The sequence below is a fragment of the Phoca vitulina genome, unplaced genomic scaffold (assembly GCF_004348235.1).
Source record: "Phoca vitulina isolate PV1807 unplaced genomic scaffold, GSC_HSeal_1.0 scaffold36, whole genome shotgun sequence".
Classification (NCBI taxonomy): Eukaryota; Metazoa; Chordata; class Mammalia; order Carnivora; family Phocidae; genus Phoca; species Phoca vitulina.
The window spans coordinates 17,007,175-17,031,637 of NW_022589739.1; the positions used below are offsets into that span (position 1 = coordinate 17,007,175).

General features: G+C 38.9%; 1 protein-coding gene across 7 annotated transcripts in view; it reads right to left on the minus strand.

The window, feature by feature from the left end:
- Window positions 1–640: 640 nt before the first annotated feature.
- The window catches only part of PAK1 (p21 (RAC1) activated kinase 1), a 145,082-nt gene continuing 121,259 nt past the window's right edge, over window positions 641–24,463 (minus strand). For all 7 annotated transcript variants that reach the window (XM_032427423.1, XM_032427420.1, XM_032427417.1 and 4 more), the window contains 6 exons: window positions 19,872–19,984; window positions 16,137–16,254; window positions 10,298–10,397; window positions 8,003–8,199; window positions 4,798–4,935; window positions 641–1,987 (listed from right to left, as the gene is read on the minus strand). In XM_032427423.1, coding sequence (XP_032283314.1) covers window positions 1,901–1,987; window positions 4,798–4,935; window positions 8,003–8,199; window positions 10,298–10,397; window positions 16,137–16,254; window positions 19,872–19,984 — 753 coding nt within the window. In that variant the 3' untranslated portion in view covers window positions 641–1,900. The remainder of the gene's footprint in view (window positions 1,988–4,797; window positions 4,936–8,002; window positions 8,200–10,297; window positions 10,398–16,136; window positions 16,255–19,871; window positions 19,985–24,463) is intronic.

The window sequence follows — 24,463 nt, forward strand, 5'->3', positions numbered from 1 at the left end:
TGCCCAGTATCTGGTTAAACATTCTTTCTGGGTGTGGGTGGGGGGCGGGGGTAGGGGGGAAATGCATGTTTCCAGAAGAGATTAGCATATGAATTGGTGGACAGAGTAAAGCAGATGACCCTGCTTGGGTGGGCATCATCAAATTAACTGAAGGCCTGAATAGAACAAAAAGGTGGAGTGCGTTGCTGGCCCATCAATCTTCTGCCCTGGGTGCTCCTGGTTCTTACACATCAGACTTTGACTGGAATCTACACCACTGGCCCTCTGGCTCTCAGGCCTTTGAACTACACCGCTGGCCTTCCTGGGCTCCAACCTGTAGATGTAGATCATGGGACTTCTCAGTTTCCATACTCGCCTGAGCCAATACCTTATAATATATAACCATTTTTGGCCCTTTTCTCTTAGTTTATAATTAAAAGTGTTAAGAAAAAGAATACACACTGAAGTACATAGTGGTAAAGGGGCATCTCACTGCAACTTAATCTCAAATTGTTCAGGAAGAAAAAATTATATATACATTTTTATTTTATATATATGTGTGTATATATATATATTTAAGTTTCCTTAAGTTTGAAATTATTTCAAAATGAAAAATTAGAAAAGAAAGGGGAGAAGGAAAAGAAGAGAGGCATACTCCAAGTAGAATATTTTCATCTCCTTTTATTGAAGGAAATAAAACTTGTGCTGCAAGAGGCAGTGGTACCTCAGAGCATGACAAGGTAGCCAATGGGACTGACATGACAAGCCACAATGCTGGCCAGGGGTCCTATTGTAGAGGGAGGACCACAACCACAAAGATAGCAGGAGGTAGCAAACATCCCCAACACCCAGTGCAAGCATTTCCATTTGCAGAGAGCTTGGCCATGCATTGTAAAAACAGGGTCCCCTCACAGCTGGCAGAGTATCTTATCAGGTCGCCGAATCCATTCAAAACTAACACGTAGTTTCAGAGTTGGGAGATCCTTCCCTCTGACCCAAAGACTCAGGCCATCAGAAGATCTTTCAGCTCCTTATCCCAGATGGAAAAAGAGGCTGAGTTCTTGAAACAACACATAGGTACAGTTGGACACATGCTGATATCCAACTTTGTTCTAAAAGCAGCTAAATTTTTTTCCCTGACTTCTCACACTGCTCTTACCCAGCATGTGCCCTAGGAAACCTCTCAAAAAGTTCTAAACAAAGACAGAATTGGGGCAGCAGCCTAGGGGATGTAGGGAGTCAAAAGCTGCTACATAGCCAAGACCATTTCACAAGAAATAGCATGGGGAACACTACTGGGTGAAGATCCTCCCAAATAGCTGCTAGAAGCACACACAAAGAAAAAACATGGTAGCTTTCTCTCCCATATCAAGATCAGCTGCGCCAAAGCCATGGTCCAGGAAGATGAGCCATTTCATGTCCCTGGCAAATTATCAACGCTCACAGCACTCCTCATGCTGTTCCAATTTTCAAGTACAATAGGAGTTTGGGCAGTTCAGCCTCGGAAAAGCAAGCTCTAAAGAAATCTCAACTGATTACAAATTGATAATGTTATAAAGCCAAAAATTTATAGAGTCAAGAACTGACTGGCAGGTGTAAGATTGGGGTAGAGGGAGAAGATTTTGCTGTGTAGAAATAGGAGTCCAAGGGTTTATTCCTATAAGCCCTTGATCATAAACTACCCTCACAACCACAAATTGGGAGGAAATTCCTTATTTAGAAATGGCCATCATCTGATTAGTCAGTTGCAGTTCTCTTCAATGCTGGACACATGGTTTTCAAGGATCAAAGTCATGAGAGCGCTAGACCAGGAAATGGGAGGAGCAAGGCAAGGAAGAGAGGGCATCAGGGGTTGGAATTTCTAAAATAAGCATTTATTTCACAGAAGTCTTGGCACAATGAGGCTGGGGTAAGCATGGTTTTAGTGATTGTTCTTGGTTGCCTCCTTTGCTGCAGCAATCAGTGGAGTGAGGCTGGAGAGGGGCTTGGCAATCTTCAGGAACTGATGCTAGAAAGGAAAAAAAGCAAAGACACATGACTATTTACCATTCTTCCTCAGTAACCATCATAAGATGTTAAGGGCATCCATATTTGCACAAGGTGCTGCCTGGAAAGCTTCAGATCATCCCCAAGTTGAAGAACATCTTTAAAAGATAACCATTTTGGAAAACTGTTTGGCACTATCTACTTACAACTTAAACACACATCTATGCTATATCCCAGCATTTCCACTTGTAGGTATATTTCCAAGAGAAGTAAGTTTGTGTATCCACCAAAAGACACAAACAAGAACGTTCATAGCAGTTTTACTTAACAATAGTCATAACTAAAAGAACCCAAATGTCTAAAAGAATGAAAGAATGAATAATGTTATATTTTATAATACTATACAGAAAATTACACAGCAATTTAAAAGAATGAATGATTGATACACTGACAACAGGATGAATCCCACAGACATTATGTTGAGTGAAAGAAGCCAGACACAGGGGATTTCATATCGTATGATTCCACTTTATATTAGGTAAAACTAAACTATGGTGATAATCAGAATAATAATTATCTCTGAGGGAAAGTATTGACTGATCATGACCCAGTGGTATATTGCAATACTGCAGTTCAGGAGCACTGACCTAGGAATTTATTGTTCTATCTTTGAATTCAATAAAGCCTTCAATAGCTTGGTCCTTTCCCAAATCACTGTCACTGGGCTATACTTTGGGCCACACTCACAACTATTAAAGAAGACCATTTTAGAGAAAACACTGTATGAAAACTGCATCTACATTTTCAGCAAGACTGTTATGGAGAACAATTCTTTATGTAACTCAGAGCCTCTTAACTAAAAATGATTTTTCTTACATTTAGTAGTAAAAAGGCTTTGTGTCTTGAGGATGTGATGTTTTTCCATTTGATAAGAAATATAGGAACTATCACATTTCTTTTTCTGTCCTGGCCACCAGGAAACTGAGAACCAAATTTGATGTTTAAACAAAACTAACTCAGATGATTAGCATATTTGATCCTTCTGCCATCCTTAATGAGTCCTTTTTACTAATCATATTGTATACTGTATAGGCACATACACATTTAGGCATATATACACCTTTTCATTGCTGGAAGTTGCTTCATCTTCTTTTTGGACAGAAATAGGATATAAAAAGGCACTGAAGACAAGAAGTTACCATGAAAAAAATAAAAGACCTTGGCTAAATCATGAAGATACAAATTTCAACATAATACCCCATGTATTTTTATCCATGTATGTGTTCTCACAGGAGAAAGAGATGTGAAGCTTTTGTGATTTAAGATTCCAAAAGTCATAGTTTTGAATATTTACAATGTACAGTAAAAGTTAAAGAGCCATTGTTATAAAATCACAGGTTTTTACAACTCCCCTCTGAGTTGAGAAAGCAGCATGATCCAATACCGATCTGGGAGGCTTCAGTTTCCTTCTCTGTATAATGAACAAAGTATAATAGATAAGCCCTAAAGCCCTTCCAGTTTTAGCACTCTCTGAGACAAAAGAGCAGTAGCCAAGAGCATACACACTTGAGAGCCAAGCAGACATAGGTTAAAACCCTGGGTCTACCACATATTAGCTATATAATCATGGAAAAGTTACTAAACACTTGAAACCTCACTTGCTCACCTATAAAAATGGGAATAATAGAACCTATAAATCACAGGGTTGTTATAAAGAATAGACGAAAAGAACATATAAAGCACTTAGTGCCTATAGTGTGGCAAAGATTCAATATAATGCATTTATTGTTTCTTATGGTATCAGGAAGAAAACTCTAGAGGGCACTAATCTTTCAATAATTATAATTTGGTACCTAATTAACAATATCTTCACCAATCACAGGCTTAAAGTAGAATTTGAACATTTTTCCATGTCTAGGGTTTCCAGAGCAAACCTCATATGGAAGGCAAAAGGATCCTATATGGTACTGCCTGTTATAAGGGGTTTTCAGTTGCAAAGGATCCGAGACACTAATGGGTTCCATTTGGGAGAGCCGAAATCTCATATCTAACAGACCAGTGCTCTGTAAATCCATAACCCTGGTTACAAAGAGATGCTAAATATGTTCTAGAGGGTAGCATTTCAAGGAAGGTAAATACTTTAAGCAATTTCATTCAATTCAATGAATATTTTCCGAATACCTTTTCCAAGTCAGGTCCTAGGTATAAGAGGAGACCAAGAAATTAAAAAGATAGAAGTTACAATTTAGTGGGAAAGAGAGGGTTGTTCATAACTAACTTTAACGCAGGAGGTCTGGCCTGCCTTGCTCAGTTGCTCTTGGTCCTCATAATAAAGGAGTAACTGTGCATGCCTACAGATTAATCACCACCATAAAGTTTAATGTGATACTTATGTGGTAGCCTGCTAAAAGCAGTTTTTGCAACCATATGAAATAATTATGTAATTTCAGGATTAAACAGGTGGAAGTATAAAAGCTTGGCAAACCTTCCACTCCAGGCTTCCCCACAATTGGCAGAATCTCACTCTAATTCAGGCAAAACAAAAGAAGTGCTGATGAAAGTTACAGGCAAAGTTCAGCAGAAGCTCAGAAAGTAGATTTTTAAGCTGAGCCTATGAATGTGTACAGAGTTTTAACAGACTGAGGAATAGCCTCAGGGAATAACATGAACAAAGGCCCAGAGATGAAGGAGGTTAGGGAACTAGGAATATAAATTGAGTGTGGGAAGTTGTAGGTGAGAAGCCTAGTAGTGCTTCACAGACAAAAATGAAGCAAAAAAGGCTTGGTTTAGTTATCCCTTGAATTCAGAGCTTCCCTGCATAGGGACAATTACCTGCAGCAGCTCTTTAGCTGAACCTCTCTTCTCCACATCCATCTCAAGACAGCGGTTCAGAAAGTCCCGGAAGAAAGCTGACAGCTTCTCTGGGTTCTGAAGCTCTGGGGTCCCATTGGTGGCAATGAGGTACAAGGCCTGGCAATACAAATGGAGAATCACCTTAGGCTCTAGCTGGAGTTCTCTCTTAGTGCCCAGACCTGCCCTCTAGAAATATGGTTAGCTGCTTTATGCCTCCAGGACACAAAGAGGCAGCTTTGGTATACTGGAAAGAATATGACCTAAGGATCAGATTTAACATTTAAAGGCCATGTGACCATGTGCAAGCCAGTGACCTCCCAAATTCCTCATCTGGAAAATAGGGATGACAAGGGTGCCTATCTCACATGTCTGTAAAAACCAAGATAGTATATTGGAAAGCACTTTATAAACTTATGAAATGTGTTCCAGACCCATGGGTTGATTATTATTCTTGATTATGTATCTAAAGGGTTTATTACTCACTTAGCCTGATGATGAGTTAAACATCTATCTGCCCATTTGCTGGAGGAAATTACTCCTGATGCCCTCACCTTAATCACCTAAGAACTGATTTCTTCTAGCAAGAGAGGAATATAAAAAGCAAGTGTTCTGTAAAGCAACAATCTGTTTCCTTGTTGCCTCCCCTGGTCCCCTAACATGAGCCATCTTATGGGATAGGTTAAAAAAAAAAAAAGTCCTGGGGCGCCTGGGTGGCTCAGTCATTAAGCGTCTGCCTTGGGCTTGGGTCATGATCCTGGGGTCCTGGGATCGAGCCCCCACATTGGGCTCCCTGCTCAGTGGGAAGCCTGCTTCTCCCTCTCCCACTCCCCCTGCTTGTGTTCCCTCTCTCACTGTGTCTCTCTCTGTCAAATAAAGAAAATCTTTTTAAAAAAAAAAAAGTTATTTTCAAGCACTCAGAACTTTAATTCACAAAGTATTAAAGTATTTACACAAATACTATCTCATTTAATGACCACAATAAATCTGGATAATAGGCTAGGCAAGAATTATCATCCCCATTTCACAGATAAAGTCCAGAAACATAAAGACATATGCCTGGGATCAAGCTATGCATGTGAATTTATGTCCTCTGACTCTAATCCCAGTCTTATTTCCATCCACACCATACTGATCATCATCTTCAAGGCCACTGTAAGATGGGGGAAGATGAGTGGTATGTGGAATCAGAGGGCAAAGCTGGGACCTTCAGGCAGTTTCGGCTGGTACACTGAAGCACTTTCCAGTAATCAGCTATCCAGGAGGTAACCAGTTAAGATGAGATGACCACCTATCAACGACAACACACACATATTTCCTGCACTGGATGGGAGGTTGAGAAATGAGAAAATAAAAGCAATCAGACTAATTCTCTTATTTGCCCATGACCAAAATTACCAACCTACTTGCATTTGTATTCATACACTCTGCTTTTCCTCTTTTTTTACAATGGATAAATTGTCCATCTTCTAATCTAATACTCTTTCAATACTTGATCCAACCCCTCTCATCTACTTAAGGACAGCACTCCAACAGATGTCACTTCTCTCTTGTACATGACCACATTTCTCCTTTCCACTACATCATTCCTATCAGCACACAAACATGCTAAAATAATATCTTAAAAAAAAAAAACCAACCAAAGTCCTCCCTCAACTCCACTTCAGGTTCCTACTCCATTTTTCTGTTCCCTTAAGAGCAAAACTGCTTAAAGAACAACAACTCCTTTCACATGCCATCTCAACTTCTTCTCCCATTCTGGTAGATTTCCTCTAATCAGGCTTTCATTTCATTACCATAAACTCCACATTGGCAAATCTAATGTTTATTTCTCAATCTTATCTCATACGATCTATCAGTGACATCTGACACAGTGGTCCATCCTCCTTCTCCAAACACTTTGTTGTCTTGGCCTCCAGGACACACTTCTCTCAGTTCTCCTCCTACTTGGAAGGCCACTCCTTGGTCTAATTTGCTAGTTCCTCCAACCTGTAAGCGTGAGAGTACCCCAGGGCTCAGTACTCAAACCTTACTCCCTAGGTGAGTGATCACATCAACCATCTAGTTCCAATGCTTTAAATAAACCAACTATATACTACCTCCTGATAAATTCATATTTATAGCCCTGACCTCTTACCCTTGAACTCCAGACTCATATGCCCAACTCTATTCAGTATCTCCACTTGGATATCTAATAAACATTTCAAATCACCACATTCAAAACTAACTCTATTATCCCATTTTACTTGCCCTTCAACCTTCTCAGTAAATGGCAAATGAACTTTCTCAGCAATTAGGGCCCAAAATCTTATAGGTATTGTTGATTCATCTTTCTCTGATATCCATTTCATCTTGTCAGCAGTATGTTCAAGGTATTTCCTGAGTCTAACCACTCTTCATTACTACTGCCACCAATATAGTCCAAGCCACCACTCTTACCTGAACGATTTTAACAGTATTTCAATCTGTTTTCTATAACAGCAGTCAAAATGGTTGGTTAATATTTATAACATAAATTAAGTCATACTACTACTCAGCTCAAAATCCTCTGATGGCTTCCAATCTCTTACAGAATAAAAGCCAAGTTCTCACAATGGTCACAAGGTCTTACCTGATTCGGCTCCCTGCTAGTTCTCTGACCTTGTCTACTCATCTCCACCCTGCTCACTCACTTAGTGACACTGGTCTCTTTGGTCTTCTCAGGATACAACGAGTTGTGTTCTCAAATCAAGTCCTTTGTATACTTGATACCTGGGAAACTCTTGCATCAGATTAATCTCATGGCTTGCTCCTTTCTTCAGATTTCTGCTCAAATAACTTAGAACAGAGGACTTCCTTCTCTACTCTAAATAAAAGAGCACACTTCTCCCTCCTTCCCCATTGCTCTCTTAAGCCCCTTACTCAGCTTTTTCTCACAGCACTTACCTTCTGTTACTATATATTAATTTTTTTCATCACCATTAGAATAGTTTCTTTTACATTAGAGGAACTCAAAAAATTGTTGAATAAATGATTGAGTGACTGCTAATATCTTTTTTTGAGCATTTATACTTTAAACCCAACAGTGCCAAGTTTTATCCAGAAAAGACAAATCCAGGTTGGAAACTGTAGGGAACCGCCTGAGTCCCATTTCCTGGGACTAAAGACAATAGCCCGAACATCTTAAAATGGGACTAGTAACACTCACTCTCAGAGGATTTTCATTGAGGTATGGGGGCTCCCCTTCAATCATTTCGATGGCCATGATGCCCAGGGACCAGATGTCAACCTTGGGTCCATAGGCCTTCCGCGTCACAACCTCTGGTGCCATCCAGTATGGAGTTCCCACCATGGTGCTCCGTTTGCTCTGCTCTGGGGTGATCTGGGCACAGAATCCAAAATCGGCTAGAAAAAGAAAAGAAAAGAAGGAATGGACTTATACTCAGGGTATTCCCTCCATATGTACTGACTATGGTGCCTATCCCCAGGTGTCAAGCTCTGCCTGGCTCCCAGCCACTGCAATCCCTTATCTTTCCACAGCTAGAATCACATGACTGCTACTTTCACGACTGGCTCTTAGCCTGTCCTCTATTTAACCTTTTGAAAAGAAGCAGGAGGCCAAAAGAAACATCATTTCTGGCCCCCTACCGCTCCTCAAACCAGAAGAACTAGGCATTAAAGTCCAAGCTGCCCGTTTTGGCCTTGACTACTTGCCCCGCTTCTGCTTTCTTCTTAAAAACCATTCCCATGCCTCAGAATCTGGCAGTCTAGGTCCTTGCTTTATTTCCTGGGCATGAGTCCCTGACTTAAACCCTAATCACCTACGAGTAGGCATGGCCCTGCTTTTATCAGTTTCTTACCCTGTGTCCCCAGACAAAGACTGCTAACAATCTTCCCACAGCTGCCCGTCTACCTGTAACACACCTGTTTGTCTGGACTACTGGTCCTTACACTTTTGAACAAGATGTTCTGCTTACAGGTCATTTACATTAAATTGCAATTATATGTTTATTTAAATTATGAGGCCTTTGATAGGAAGGACTATGTCTTCTTACTCATGTTTTTTAATCCCAGACGGCCCAAGTATAATACACATTTGATAAAAGTTTGCTGAATGAATGAATCAAAGAAATTACACTAAACTCTATTTTCTAATTATGTATTTTATGACTCCACTACTAGACTGAGAGCTACTTGAAGAATGGCAAAAGTATCCTTGTGCCCATCATAGCACATAGGAGGCATTCAGTAAATTCTTTTTGGCTAAACGTATAAATGAATGGAAAAAAAAAGAAATGACACCTTGTATAGTGCTGAGTAATATAAAGAGCCTGCATATCCCAGGAAATACAGATATACCTCATTTTATCACACTTTGCTTTGTCGCACATCACAGATATTACGATTTTTACAAATTGAAGGTTTGTGGCAACTCTGTGATGAGCAAGTCTATCAGTGCCATTTTTCCAACAGCTTCCACTTCATGTCTCTGTGTTACATTTTGGTAATTCTCGTAATATTTCTAAATTTTTATTATTATTATATTTGTAATGGTGATCTGTGACCAGTGATCTTTGATGTTACTAATGTAATTGTTTTGGGACACCACGAACTGTACCCATATAGGATGGTGAATTTAAGTTGACAAATGTGTATGTTCTGACTGCAGACATGGTGAAAATAACATAAGAACTAGAATTACAAGTGGAGCTTGAAGACATGACTGAACTGCTGTAATCTCATGATAAAACTTGAACAGACGAGGAGTGGGTTCTTATGGATGAGCAAAGAAAGTGGTTTCTTGAGAAGGAATCTACTCCTGGTGAAGGAGAAGGAATCTACTCCTGGTGAAGATGCTGTGAAAATGGTTGAAATGACACAGAGGATTTAAAATATTACATAAACTTAGTTGATAAAGCAGTAGCAGAGTTTGAGAGGATTGACCCCCATTTTGAAAGCAGTTCTCCTGTGGGTAAAATGTTATCAAACAGCATTGCATACTACAGAGAAATCATTTGTGAAATGGAAGACAGGTGCTGCAGCAAGCCTCATTACTGTTTTATTTTAAGAAATTGCCACAGCCACCAAAGCCTTCCGCAACCACTACCTGATGAGTCAGCAGCCATCAACACTGAGGCAAGACCCTCCACCAGCACAAAGATTATGACTCACTGAAAGCTCAGATAATGATTAGCATTTTTTAGCAATAAAGTATTTTTTAATTAAGGTATGTACATTTTTTTAGACATAATGCTATTACACACTTAATCGACTATAGTACAGTGTAAACATAACTTTTGTATGCACTGGGAAAAATTCATTTGATTTGCTTTATTGCAATGTTTGTTTTACTGCAGTGGCCTGGAACCGAACCCACAGTATCTCCAAGGTGAGCCTGTAAGTAAAGACCCTATGCTGAGTCTTGTAGCTACTATTATGTGATTAACCTCCCCCTAGGAGACAGGGTCCCAACAGGAAGAGAAGTATCATCACTCCTACTCACTTAGCTTGACAGAGCCATCCATTCCCAACAGAATGTTGTCGCTCTTGATGTCTCTGTGAATGACCTGGTTCGAATGCAGAAACTCCAAAGCCTGCAGGCACTATTGAAATGGATGGGCAAAGAGAGAGAGAAAGGACTTATAATATGAAGACTTACAGAAAATCAACTAATCCAGGGCGCCTGGGTGGCTCAGTCGTTAAGCGTCTGCCTTCGGCTCAGGTCATGATCCCAGGGTCCTAGGATCGAGTCCCACATCGGGCTCCCTGCTCGGCGGGAGGCCTGCTTCTCCCTCTCCCACTCCCCCTGCTTGTGTTCCTGCTCTCGCTACCTCTCTCTCTGTCAAATAAATAAATAAAATCTTTAAAAAAAAAAAAAAAAAAGAAAATCAACTAATCCGACCTCCTCATTTTGTGACAAAGAAAATGAGGTCCCCGTGAGTGAAAGAACTAGTTCCAAATCTGTGGCAGAGGCAGGTCTACTGACTAGTCTCCTATCTCCTGGCTAAGCACTCTTCTAACTTGGTGCTGCTTTATGCCTTTCATATAATAAACCTTATTATAATACACCTTACAGTAGTTTTCTTACAGGAGTTCCTCCTATGTATTTTGGAGTTTTTTACCAAACATCAGATCCTTAACAAAGAACCTGAGGCCCAAGCAAAACTACTGAGGAGAAATGGAAATGATTTTATAAAGATAAAACTGGAGGAAAGTGACAAAAAAAGAGTCATATCTGAGACATATGGAAGTGATATTAGAAACAGTGAAGTTAGGAGAAATATTTTTGGTGAGGAGATAATTTGTACTGTTTTGGGTATGTTCAATTTTATATACCTACAAACATTTGCAGACAAATGTTCAGTAGAGTCTTAAGTTCTATACAGAGATCTGGACTTAAGTATTTATGAATCATTTTTGATTGGTGATTTTCTTTAAGTTATCGGAATGGTTAGAACTGGCAAATGTTATAGAAGAGGAGAAAGAAAAGTACCTTGGAAAACACCTATAATTAGCAGGCAGAATGAGTAACATAGAGACTGAATGGAACAATGAAGATGCTTGGTTCTTCCACTACCTAACTAACAATATCATTCTAAACAAATCACTTACTCTCTCTAGGCTACTGTTTTCCCATCTGTAAAATGTGGGGATTAGAAAAGATAATCTCAGGTTTGCTACTAAATCTACTAGTTTAAGTCCATAACCCAAAGCTAAAATTTTAGAAGCTTCTACCAACTAAAAAACACAAAAGATGCAAACCAACTGGAAAATACTATTTAAATGTTCTCAAATTAATACTCCACTTTTTAAGAACATTCCAATGGCTAAATTAAGAACAAACCAATATTCAAAAGCAGCTTTTCCCTGAAAAAGTAAGAGTTGCTTTCCTTAGGAAGCTGGAGAGACCCTGGCCTCTGGGTGTCAAAAATTATGATAAAAAAATGATTTTAAGAAATTAGAACCCTCATACATTGTTTGTGGGAATATAAAATGGTACAGCCACTTTGGAAAACAGTTTGGTCATTTCTCAAACAAGCACAGAGTTTCTATATGACCAGAAGTTCCACTCCTAGGCATATACCCAAGAGAAATGAAAACAGATACCCAACTAAAAATTTGTACAAGTACATAGCATTGTTCATAATAACCAAAAAGTAGAAATGACCCAAATGTCCATCAACTGATGAATGATAAATAAATGCAATATTATCTGTTAATAAAAAGAATGAAATACTAATGTATACTTTAACATGGATGAACTTTCAAAACATTATACTAAGGAAAAGAAGCCAGTCACAAACAAGCATATATCATATGATTCCATTTATCAGAAATGTCCAGAACAAGTAAATCTATAGAGACAGAAAATAGGTTAGTGGTTGCACAGGGTTGAAAAGGCCAAGAAGTGAGGTGGGTGGGGCAGTGCCTACTAATGGGTAAGGAGTTTTTTGGGGGGGGTGATGAAAATGTTCTAAAACTGATTATGGTGATGGTTGTACAACTCAATATACCAAAAAACCATTAAATTATATACCTTAAATGGGTGAATTATATGGTATATGAATTATATCTCAATAAAACTAATTTTTTAAAGGGGGATGATCTCTCTTAGAACTTGTATATATAGCATGAATTCCCATTTGTTAATAAATAAGTTGGGGAAAATTGATTTCCCTAAGTACACATATGCAAGTATCCTCAACCAGTGAAAGCCAGATCCTGGAGTGAGTGAAAAATATTTTAGATATTACTGCCGTCTGTGGCTTTCCAAAGGGCCACAGTACATAAAGAGATATGCAGTATATCTATGGTATTAATACTTCATGGGGGGAATGTGATTAGGAAAAAATGTGTTAAAAGCCTCCTTAGGGGAGAGATAATAAAAAAAAAAATTGAAAAACACTGCATTAGCAGTACAGCAAAGTAGACACAGCTCCTAAGAGTCCTGGGCCTGTGTTAATTCCATTAACCTATGTGGGTATGTTCTAGATCCCAGGGTTTTTTTGTTTTGTTTTGTTTAAGATTTTATTTATTTATTTGACAGAGAGAGACACAGCAAGAGAGGGAACACAAGCAGGGAGAGTGGGAGAGGAAGAAGCAGGCTTCCTACCGAGCAGGGAGCCTGATGCAGGGCTCGATCCCAGAACCCTGGGATCATGACCTGAGCCGAAGGCAGTGGCTTAATGACTGAGCCTCCCAGGGACCCTGATCCCAGGGTTTTTAATGCAAAGGTGATCATATTTTCTAGGATGAAATTGACTTCATATGATTTTATTTTTTCTAATATTGATTAAATACACAACTCCATTATTTCATCTGAATGCCTCCAGATCTTACATCATCAAACCCCAATCATACTATCAAACTTAACCCCATAATATTCTGAACCTAATCTACTCTTTCTCTAACTCTCAGACTTTTCTATTATTGGGCTATTGGAAAGTTCCAGTCTCTTACCAGCAAAACACCCAATATTCTCAACTGCCCTGAATAATCCCTTCATCTTCTTGTTCTAATAAAAATAGGGCTGGGGTGCCTGGGTGGCTCAGTTGGTTGAGCATCTGACTCCAGATCTCAGGATCCCAATGGGTGTGGAGCCTACTTAAAAAAATATATATGGCTATCCACAGCAGTCAGATAACAAAAAGAAATAAAAGGAATCCAAATCAGCAAGGAAGAGATCAAACTTTCACTATTTGCAGATGACATGATACTCTATAAAGAAAACCCAAAGACCCCACCAAAAGTTGTTAGAACTGATACACGAATTCAATAAAGTTGCAGGATACAAAATCAACATACAGAAATCTGTTGCATTTCTATCTACTAAAAATGAAGCAGAAAGAGAAATTAAGGAATCCCATTTACAATTCCACCAAAATCCCTAAGATACCTAGGAATAAACTTAACCAAGAGGTGAAAGACCTGTACTCTGAAAACTATAATACACTGATGAAAGAAATTGAAGATGACACAAAGAAATGGAAATATATTCTATGCTCATGGATTGGAATCATAAATACTGTTAAAATGTCTGTACTACCCAAAGCAATCTACACATTCAATGCAATCCCTATCAAAATACTGATAGCATTTTTCACAGAGCTAGAACAAACAACTCTAAAATTTGTATGGAACCACAAAAGACTCCTAATAGCCAAAGCAACCTTGAAAAAGAAAAGCAAAGCTGAAGGCATCACAATTCCAGATTTCAAGTTATATAACAAACATGTAGTAATCAAAACAGTATGGTACTGGCACAAAAAACATACATAGATCATGGAACAGAACAGAAAATCCAGAAATGAACCCACAACTATATGGTCAATTGATCTTCAATAAAGTAGGAAAGAATATCCAAAGGAAAAAAAGACAGTCTCTTCAAAAAATGGTGTTGGGAAAACTGGACAACATGCAGATGGATGAAAGTGGACCACTTTCTTACACCTTACATAATAAATTCAAAATTGATTAAAGACCTAAATGTGAGACATGAATCCTAAAAATCCTAGAGGAGAACATAGGCAGTAACCTCTTTGGTATCGGCCATAGCAACTTCTTACTAGATATGTCTCCTGAGGCAAGGGAAACAAAAGCAAAAATAAACCCTGGGACTTCATCAAAATCAGAAGCTCTGCACAGCGAAAGAAACAATCAACAAAACTAAAAGAGAACCTATGAAATGGGAGAAGATATTTGCAAATGACATATTTGACAGTATCCAAAATATATAAAGAACTTCTAAAACTCAACACCCAAAAAACAATCCAACTAAAACACGGACAGAAGACATGAGTAGACATTTTTCCCAAGAAGACAAAAGGATGGCCAACAGACACATGAAAAGATGTTCAACATCATTGATCATAAAGGAATTACAAATCAAAACTACAATGAGATATCACCCCACCCCTATTAGAATGGCTAAAATCAACAACACAAGAAATAACAGGTATTGACGAGGATGTGGAGAAAGGGAAACCCTCTTGCACTGTTGGTGAGAATGCAAACTGGCCTGGCTACTCTGGAAAACAGTATGGAGTTTCCTCAAAAAGTTAAAAATAGAACTACCCTACGATCCAGCAATTGCACTACTAGATATTTACCCAAAGGATACAAAAATACTAATTCAAAGGGATACATGCACCCTGATGTTTTTAGCAGCATTATCTACAATAGTCAAATTACGGAAAGAGCCCAAGTGTCCACCAACTAATGAATGGACAGAGAAGAGGTGGTATGTATAATGTATATACATACATACACACAATGGAATACTACTCAGCTATAAAAAACAATGAAACTTCACCATTTGCAACGACGTGGATTGAGCTAGAGAATATTATGCTAAGCGAAATAAATCAGTCAGAGAAAGACAAATACCATATGATTTCAATCCTTTGTGGAATTTAAGAAACAAAACAGACAAGAAAAGGGGAAAAAAAAGAAAGAGACCAACCATGAAATAGACTCTTAACTATAGAGAATGAACTGATGGTTACCAGAGGGGAGGTGGGTGGGAGAATGGGTTAAACAGGGGATGGGGATTAAGGAATGCACTTGCTGTGATGAGCATTGAGTGATGTATGGAAATACTGAATCATTATATTGAATACCTGAAACTAATATTACACTGTATGTTAACTGACTGGAATTTAGTTTAAAACTTTTTAAAAATGTGGCTATCCCCTGAGGACATTACTTCTCACAGAGGCTTTGTAAAGAGGTTTTTTTCCCATTATACCAGCATATTACAGACCTTAGACATTCAATAGCAACGAGGAGAAAAGAGCATACCTACTTGTGTTTAATTTTCTATTTCTTTTGCCTGAAAATATTTTACCCTAGATTTTTGCATGACTTGCTTTTATGTATATTCAGATCTTTATTCAAACCTATGGCAAAACCATCCCTGACTATTCTAAAATAGTACCTCCTCTGTCACTACTTTCTTACTGTTTTATTTCCTTCACAGCACATGAAGAAAATAGAAAAGTAAAATAAAATTATGATTAAAATATATATCCATATAAAAGAGAAAAATATTACAAAGTATTTATAGCAGTCACCTTTAAGATTGAAAGAGTGACTTTACATATACATGTAATATCTGATTTTTCTACAATGGGTATATCCTTTTATAATCAGAATAAAGTTATCTTTAAAGAACAGATCATAGTGATAGAAATTTCAAAACAGATAAACAGAATAATGGGAGAGTTCAGCTACTTTCTCCCACCTCCAATGCCCAGGCTGAGATCCCATCAGGTGCAGAACTTTTGAGAGACATTGATATGAAGGCCACTTCCTGCTCAAGGCTCGTTGGCCATTGGCCTTACCTCACGGCAGACAGCTGCAATCTGGCCTTCATCCATGCAAGTTTCTGTCACGACATCTGTCAAAGAACCTCCAGCCAGGTATTCCATGACAACCCACAGCTCATCTCCCACGAGGTAACTGTAGGAGTACAGATAAAGGGTAAGAAGGAACAGAGTACATTGAGCCATAGCACTGGGTTTCAAAGGCTAGGCATATACACAGAGTGAACCTGCATCTCCAACAGCTGTAGAAAAGTCTAGGGTTCTTTACTCTGGGGAGAAGCAGAATCTGGGGGACAGAAATACTAACTTGATTACCTCTTAAGGATTCTCCTGGAGAAAACAAAGTAGACTGTTCTGTGAAGCCCCAAATGGCAGAACTAAGATCACTAGGTTGAAGATATAATAAAATTATATTTCATCACAACACAAAGTAATGCTTCTCAAAATTAGGCACAATTCCCACACCTCTAGAAGCATCAAGGCAGAGAGCACACAAACATTTGACAAAGGTGGGATTTGGAATCCATGTTTCCAACATTAGGGAAAGGCACTAAACGTCCTTGAGAGTTCTACTAAATCTGAGCTCCATGAGAGCAAATACTGGGTCTTGTTCAAGACTCTCTATATGTTAAAAAAAAAAAAAAAAGAAGAAGAAGATAGCAGGAGGGGAAGAATGAAGGGGGGGAAATCGGAGGGGGAGATGAACCATGAGAGACTATGAACTCTGAAAAACAAACTGAGGGTTCTAGAGGGGAGGGGGTTGGGGGGATGTGTTAGCCTGGTGATGGGTATTAAGGAGGGCACGTTCTGCATGGAGCACTGGGTGTTATATGCAAACAATGAATCATGGAACACTACATCAAAAACTAATGATGTAATGTATGGTGATTAACATAATAATAAAAAAATTTTTTAAAAGAATAAGTAAAAAATAAAAGGAAAACTGAAAAAAAAAAAAAAGACTCTATCCCCAGAGTCCAACATAATAGATGCCAATATTCACTGAGTAAATCAATGAGCAAAATAAAAGATAATTGATTGTAAATATTAAATGAAATAATGGCTGTAAAAGCCATTTAAAAGCTATAAAGTATTATACACATAGTCATTATGCTGGCAAGATCTCCATTTTGAGCGTCTCTGATTCTAGGAATGAAATGAATTCAAGCTGCAGAGCCAAAGCCTCTTCTGGTAAGCCAAGGACTGACATTTAGTACAGTCTCCCTGCAGAGATTAGGGAGACATGAGTTAGAACCAATTGTATCACTCAGGGACTGGATCACTCAGCCCTATTGTGTGATAAATAAAAAAATCACTTAGCCTGTCTGGTCAGTTTCTTTAGCTACAGAGTAAGAAATGAAAAGAAGAAGAGCCCAGAGCCCTACAGACTCTTCTGCTAGCTTCAGACAAAGAACTTATAATGGACTGGCTTGAGCTGTGTGGTATGGCATCTTATTGTCATCCTGATATTGGGACTACTATTGGGCAGATGGAGAGACTGTTAAAAAAAAATGGCCTCCAGCGAAGGGTAAGATTTGAATCCTATTCTCTTGATTCTGAACCTAGTACTCTTTCAGTAGATTCTATATTCTTTGTAACTAAAAGTCTTGTAGTTTTTTTAATTTCCAGGAAGAATATATATGACAGATTAGGGTGTTCTTCAACAATCTCTTTTGAGAGATTATAAGGACTTGGACCAAAAGATAATTTAGGACTGGGTAAAAAGCCCTCCAATGGCATGAGCCTATTTCTTCCCTGACAAAGAATGCACATTATGTCTTCTTACCCAGCACATCAAGGAGATATCTGTCAGCTTGGACTGATCGGGGGAAGAAATATGAGGGTCCAAGAGACTATCTCCGGACACTGACAAAGCAGAGCCTCTTTACCTGGGCCCAACATGTCACTGTCAAAGCTAAGACAATGCACAACCAGATTCAGGTTGTCCCAAAAACTCGGTGGCTCTACACTGTGCCAAGGTACCTTCAAAAATCGTATCTCAAGTTAAAGCCTCAGAGCATCACATATTTGGAGAAGAACAAATATGGATGGAGTTCTCTTCTGGGACAACTCACAAAAACCAAAGATTCTAAATTACAATACCTTCATTTAATGCTCAGGGTAAGGGTACCCACTTCTGCCCCCCCACAGGAGCTCCTAGATATTTTTTTTTTCCCATACCAGACTAGGAGTTATTTGAGGGCAGGGACTGAGCCTTATTTTCTTCTGGTTTCACAGTACAAGCCTCTGGAAACACCAGCAAAGACTCGATTGATAAACAAATTTATAAATCTAATTTTATTCCCAGAATACAAATTCCTTCAACAACATGGTCATGCATTTTGTTTAGACACCTCCAGTGATAAGAGACTCATTTTTTTAATGAGACTCATATTTTTTTAATGCCCATACCCTTATTGTGCAGCTTTCATTTTTCCTTATCCTGAGCCAAAAACTGGTACCCTTATAGCCTTCAGTAGTTTGTCCAAGCTATCTTCTCTATATAGTAAGTTCTTCAAAGAGATGGGAAGGTGAATAATAACTTCCAGAGGATTTTTCAGAGCCAGTCATGATCCCCGTCATAGAGAGACAATCATCCCCCAGGAAGGAAGAAGGCTGTATTCGCTATACTTATCAACATTGTGTGTTGGGAAGGTCAAAGTCCAACTCCTTTCCTCTTTAAAGAAACTGAAGCTTACCAATGTTTTAGATGCAAAACAAGAAATCTGGCAGAATCTGGCAGAAACGAAATATAGTTGGCAATGCAGCGTAGATAATAAAGGAATTAAGAGTCCAAGACTTAGTCCAATATCACCTCCACTGGTGATGTCTCTGAAACAGGCAAGAAGCTCACTTTCTTTTTTCATATATAGGAGAAAAGAACATGATATGATGGAAAGGGCATGGATGCTGGTGCTAGGAATATTCAAATCCAAAACCCTCATTTGCTACTTACTGGCTTACTGGTCTTGGACGAGTTATTAACTTCTATGAACCTCAGTTTCTTCATCAGTAAAATACAGATAATAAACCCTACCTCACAATGAGATACTGTTCATGAAAGTGTTTGGTGCAAAGTAAAGCATAACACAAATGTTAGCTGCAACCACTATTATGTTGAAGAACAGAATTCTCATGAGCTGGAATAATGGATGGAAATAATCAAAATGGGATTTAATGATGGTTACTAAAAAGTTCTACATTACCAGTTTAAGGCAAAAATAAAAAAAGGGATCAGAGATTTTAATTGACTACAAACTTACTAGGGGTCAACAATGAAATAGGCTTCCTAAAAATAAAACAGTGAATGAAATCATTAGGTTGTGTAGAGTTTAGAACAAAAGAGAAGTCTTACTCTTTCCATACTGGCCAAACCTCAAATGAAACTACTGACTGTCAAATTTTAAGAGATTAAGACAAACTAGAAGTTATTCAGGAGGGTTAGCAGGAAAAGGAAAGACCTGAGATGTAAAATGATTTAAAGACCTACATGTCGGACTCTGGCAGATGGGCTGAAGGGCCTCTCCGAGGCAGAACAAACAGTTCTAGGATCAGCTGTTAGAAGCTACAGGGTGGTAGGGTTCACCTAACTCAGAAGGACTGCACAGCAATCAGAAGTGTCCAACAGGAATCAGGGTTGGAGGCAGAGAGCCAAGCATCATAGAAGATTCTCAAGTGGAGGCAGTTCAGCCTAGCGCCACCATCCATCAGTTCCAAAGGCTGATCTCTGTGACAGGACCTATCACTCCATACCTGTCCAAGTAGTTCACAATATTTGGGTTCTTGTTTTCCCTCATGACCAGGATCTCATTAATAATCAGCTCTTTCTTCGGCTGCTGCTGAAGGTTCATCTGCTTAATGGCCACCTGAAATCAGAGTACATTCAGTGTGCAACCAGTCACTCAACATTTACTGAGCAACAACTTAGTACCAGACCTTAAACACCAAGGAGACAGAGATGAATAAAATACAGTCTTAGCCCTTGCAGAATTCACATTAAACCAATATACTCAGTATGAGGTTCCCAGACCAGCAGCATCAACATCATTTAGCAACTAGCTGGAAATTAAAATTTTTAAGTCCCATCCAGACATACTGGATCAGAAACTATTTTAATAAACGATTCAGATGATTCTGACATGCATCAAAGTTTGAGGATCAAACTTTCTACTAATAAAATATTTATATGTGAAAAATACCTTTAAAAAATCACAATATAAAAGAGGTATGCTGTCGGGGGGGACCTGGGTGGCTCGGTCTGTTAAGTGTCTGACTCTGGATTTCGGCTCAGGTCATGATCTCAGGGTCGTGAGATCAAGCCCTGCATCAGGCTCCACACTCATTCATAGCTATTGAAAAGGACTCCTGGTATCCAGCCACCACCTCTATGTTATCCTCTGCCTGCCAGTCATCTCTCTTGCTGCTTCCAACAGTGACCTCTTTGAGGTTCATAAACCCTTTCCCATCCTCTAGGATGGCCAGACGTGTGGAGCCTGCTTAAGATTCTCTCTCTCTCACTCTCTCTCTCTGCCCCTCTGCTCCCCTGCTAGTGCTCTCTCTCTCAAAAAAAAAAAGAAAAGAAAAGAAAAGAAAAAAAGTGGTATGTTATAACAAAAGTCCATACAAAGCGCTGTAGAAACACAAAACAGAGCAAGAATTCTTTCAATCTGGCAAGGGTTAGAGAGGCTTCAAAAAGGGGGAGAGGACTTTTTGATCTTGCTGTGGAAAGATGAGTCAGAATTGACCACATTGAGAGAGAAGAGAAAAGGGGGACGAGATCCCTAATACTTACGTATCAAAAAGAACTTTATAGGCTTTTTGTCTATAGAAATAAATGAATTCCCAAAGCACTTTTGCATCCATTTCTTCTATGTGTCATGTACTAGGTAAGGTATTCTCAGATTTATTTTATTTAATCCTCAGAGACACCCCATGAGTTAACTATTACTATTGACTCCTTTTGACAGAGAAGGAAAGCATGGTTCAGAGAGGATATGTGACTTGCATACACAGCTATTCAGTAGCAAAGTTATGATTAGAACCCTCAAAAGTGATGTCAATTTATTCTGTACACATGGCCAGATTAATCTTCCCCACAGTACACATCTGATAACACTCTCCCCTGCTCAAAATCATAAATGGCTTCTGTTTGCCTAGAGATGCTCCTCAGCCCAACATTCAAAGTTCTCATGATTTTCCTTCCCACTGTATTCCTTCACATACTCTGTGATCTGATCTCTCCACTTGGAGGACCTTGCATCCTTTTCACATGTTCAAAACCTATTTATATTTTGTGTCAGGCCAAAAGAAACCTCATTCTCTAAACCAGATAGGCTTTTTCTCTTCTTTAAGGCCTCATAAGATCATACTTATACCTCTCTTAGGGAACTTACCACATACTACCTCCATGATGATTAGTTAGAGTGTTTATCTCTAGAAGCTTGAGAGCTCATTTGAAAACTCAGAACCCCTGGTGCCAAGCACAGGACCTGACACACAGTGGTTGCTGAACAAATGTTTGTGGAAATGAAGAGAGAAAGAGAGAATTCAGTGGGTTGATAAGTACCTTGTTTTTAAATCATAAATAGTATATCAGCAAGAGGCTACTCTATTCCATAGGAGAACTTCTATTATTTGTTAAACATTTATTCCCTAGAGATATTTTCTTTTTCCTGCTTAACAGAAAAGAACATGAACACCTAACAGAATAAGTAAATCAGTCTTTCCAGAAGCAGCAAGAAGTGTTAAAAAAATGAATAACCCACATTTTTATAGGGAAAAAAACCCATGGCTCTTATTTCTTAAGTATAGGCAGTCTTCTGCAGAGATCCAGTTCATCAGTAAGAATAGAAATGATTCTTTTAAACACTTTTACTACTTCCATTCCTTATCTCAAGTTAGAAAAATTTGCTTTGGAGGGGTGTCTCCTATCAGGTTAGGCTTCTGGTCTGGCTGTAGCTTTCTATAATGTTTGGTTATTAGCTTTTTCTTTTTTTTTTTTTTTTAATGTTTTTTATTTATTTATTCATGAAAGTCAGAGAGAGGGAGAGAGGCAGAGGCAGAGGGAGAAGCAGGCTCCCCGCCTAGCAGGGAGCCCGATGTGGGACTCGATCCCAGAACCCTGGGATCATCACCTGAGCCGAAGGCAGACACTTAACCATCTGAGCCACCCAGGCGCCCCAATTATTAGCTTTTTCTAATGTCTGAAGAGTAACACATTGATCTAAAGATATATTACATTAAGTATAGTGAGCCCTTATAACATATATTAAGATCTGGAGGCAAAGGAATGCCTTTGGAGTTCATCTGGCCATCCTAGAGGATGGGAAAGGGTTTATGAACCTCAAAGAGGTCACTGTTGGAAGCAGCAAGAGAGATGACTGGCAGGCAGAGGATAACACAGAGGTGGTGGCTGGATACCAGGAGTCCTTTTCAATAGCTATCCACTAACCATGGGCTAGGCTAAATGTCCTTCACCCAATCAGTCCCTTTTAGGCCAGCAGATAGCATTCCTATAACAGAAAAAGAACTGGGCTTGAGTGCTGAGGACCTAAGCTCTGGGACTATCACTTACTGACCTTGACCAATCAAAAGCTCTCTGTGCCTTGGTCTCTCCATCAATACACCAAGGATAATAATCCCAACCCTGGTTCCTCTCTTTGCAGGATTGTTTTGAGGACTAAATAGGAGGTAGTGGCCAATGTGTTACTCAAATATAAGTAAAAATTTTAAATAATAAAGGAAGACAACAATAAAAATGCAAATTGTAGTAATAACTGCATTTGAGGAATATCCGGTACTGAGCAGCAAGAATGACAACATCAACAGGAACAACAACAAAAACTAACCACCATTCCACCAATACTGTTTATTCAATGCTTACCCTGTGCCAGGTGCTATGTTAGGTACTCTAGTTATGTTATCTCAGTAAAAAGCTAACAACAACCCTCCAAGTAAAAATCATTACCTGTATTTTCAGGTAAGGGAATTGAAACTAAGACTTACAAGAAAATTGCCCAACATCATAATCAATGCCCTCAGGTCCATATGACTCCAAAGTCTCTTCCACTCTATTCTTTCTATTAAACACATTCCCTCTAAAAATGGGTTTGAAAAGTAATTGTGTAACTGGGAGACTTCCTGGCACTAACATGCTAAGCTTCCTATATGTGACAGACAATAGTTCTGCTCTTCCCAGTGGATACCCCCCAATAAGCACTCACTCACAAAGACTGAGAGCATCTCGCCAGCTCCACTAAATATTTATACTCCCTGGGGCAGGAAATGAGGCCTTCCTGACCACACTGCATTAGCCACACTAATGGACTTGCTTCCATTCATAGTTTTGTAACCACAAGGCAGGCATATAGTGAAGTCAAGTTTTTGTTTCCTATGGCCAACTTCTCACACATGCAGGCTCCAGGCCTTTCCAGGAACTGCCCATCACCAGCGTGTCTCCCATCAAGGGCTGTAGGGCCCCAGAGGCCAGAAACATGACAAAGGGACCTAGAACCTAGTCTCAGCTCTGCTGTGGACTTGCAGTCTGGAGAGTGCAGGTTTAGGCTTTAGAATCAAGATTCTAACCCAGTCCTTGCTAACTGCTGGTAGCATAAACCTGCAAAAGTTATTTAAACTCCCTGAGCCTCAAATTTCTAATCAGTAAAAAGGAAATAATATTACCTACCTCCCAGGGTTCTTCTTAGGATCGGTATAACCACCTCTTTTCTATCTCTGCCTCCAATTCACCATGTTTAAAACTGGCACAACGATACCATCCTTCCTTACTCACCATTACTTTAATGCAGGTTCCCATCCTCCAATCTGTTCTCCACACTACAAGACTTTTACATGTACCCAATGGAAAGTGTGGTCTCTAACACTTATATATGATTTTATTGTCTGCGTGCCTGCACAGGACTCAGTATTTCACATAGTTCTTAGCACAAAGTGTGGCATAAGACATATCTTCAGCAATTGCTTTATGGAACAAATAAAAACTAATAAATATGTTATTTTCTATGTAATAAAAACTTTAATTCTTAAAGTTTACGATGTATTTTCACATGCATTTCTTTACTGAATTCTTTCAACACTTTCAGTAGGTAGATGTTATCATGCACATTTTATAAATAAATAAAATTCAGGCTCAGAGAAGTCAAATGACTTGCTCAAAATTACTTAAACATCTACCAAACAGTAAACATCTAGGTTGCTGAATTCTCATCTCAAAGCACAATGCACAAATCTTTAATCACAATAATTACCCTCAACAGAGCCTCAATATTTGGTTTAGATGCTTGTAAAAGACTCACAAGAGCAAGGTGAAATATGTGCTATCCCTATTA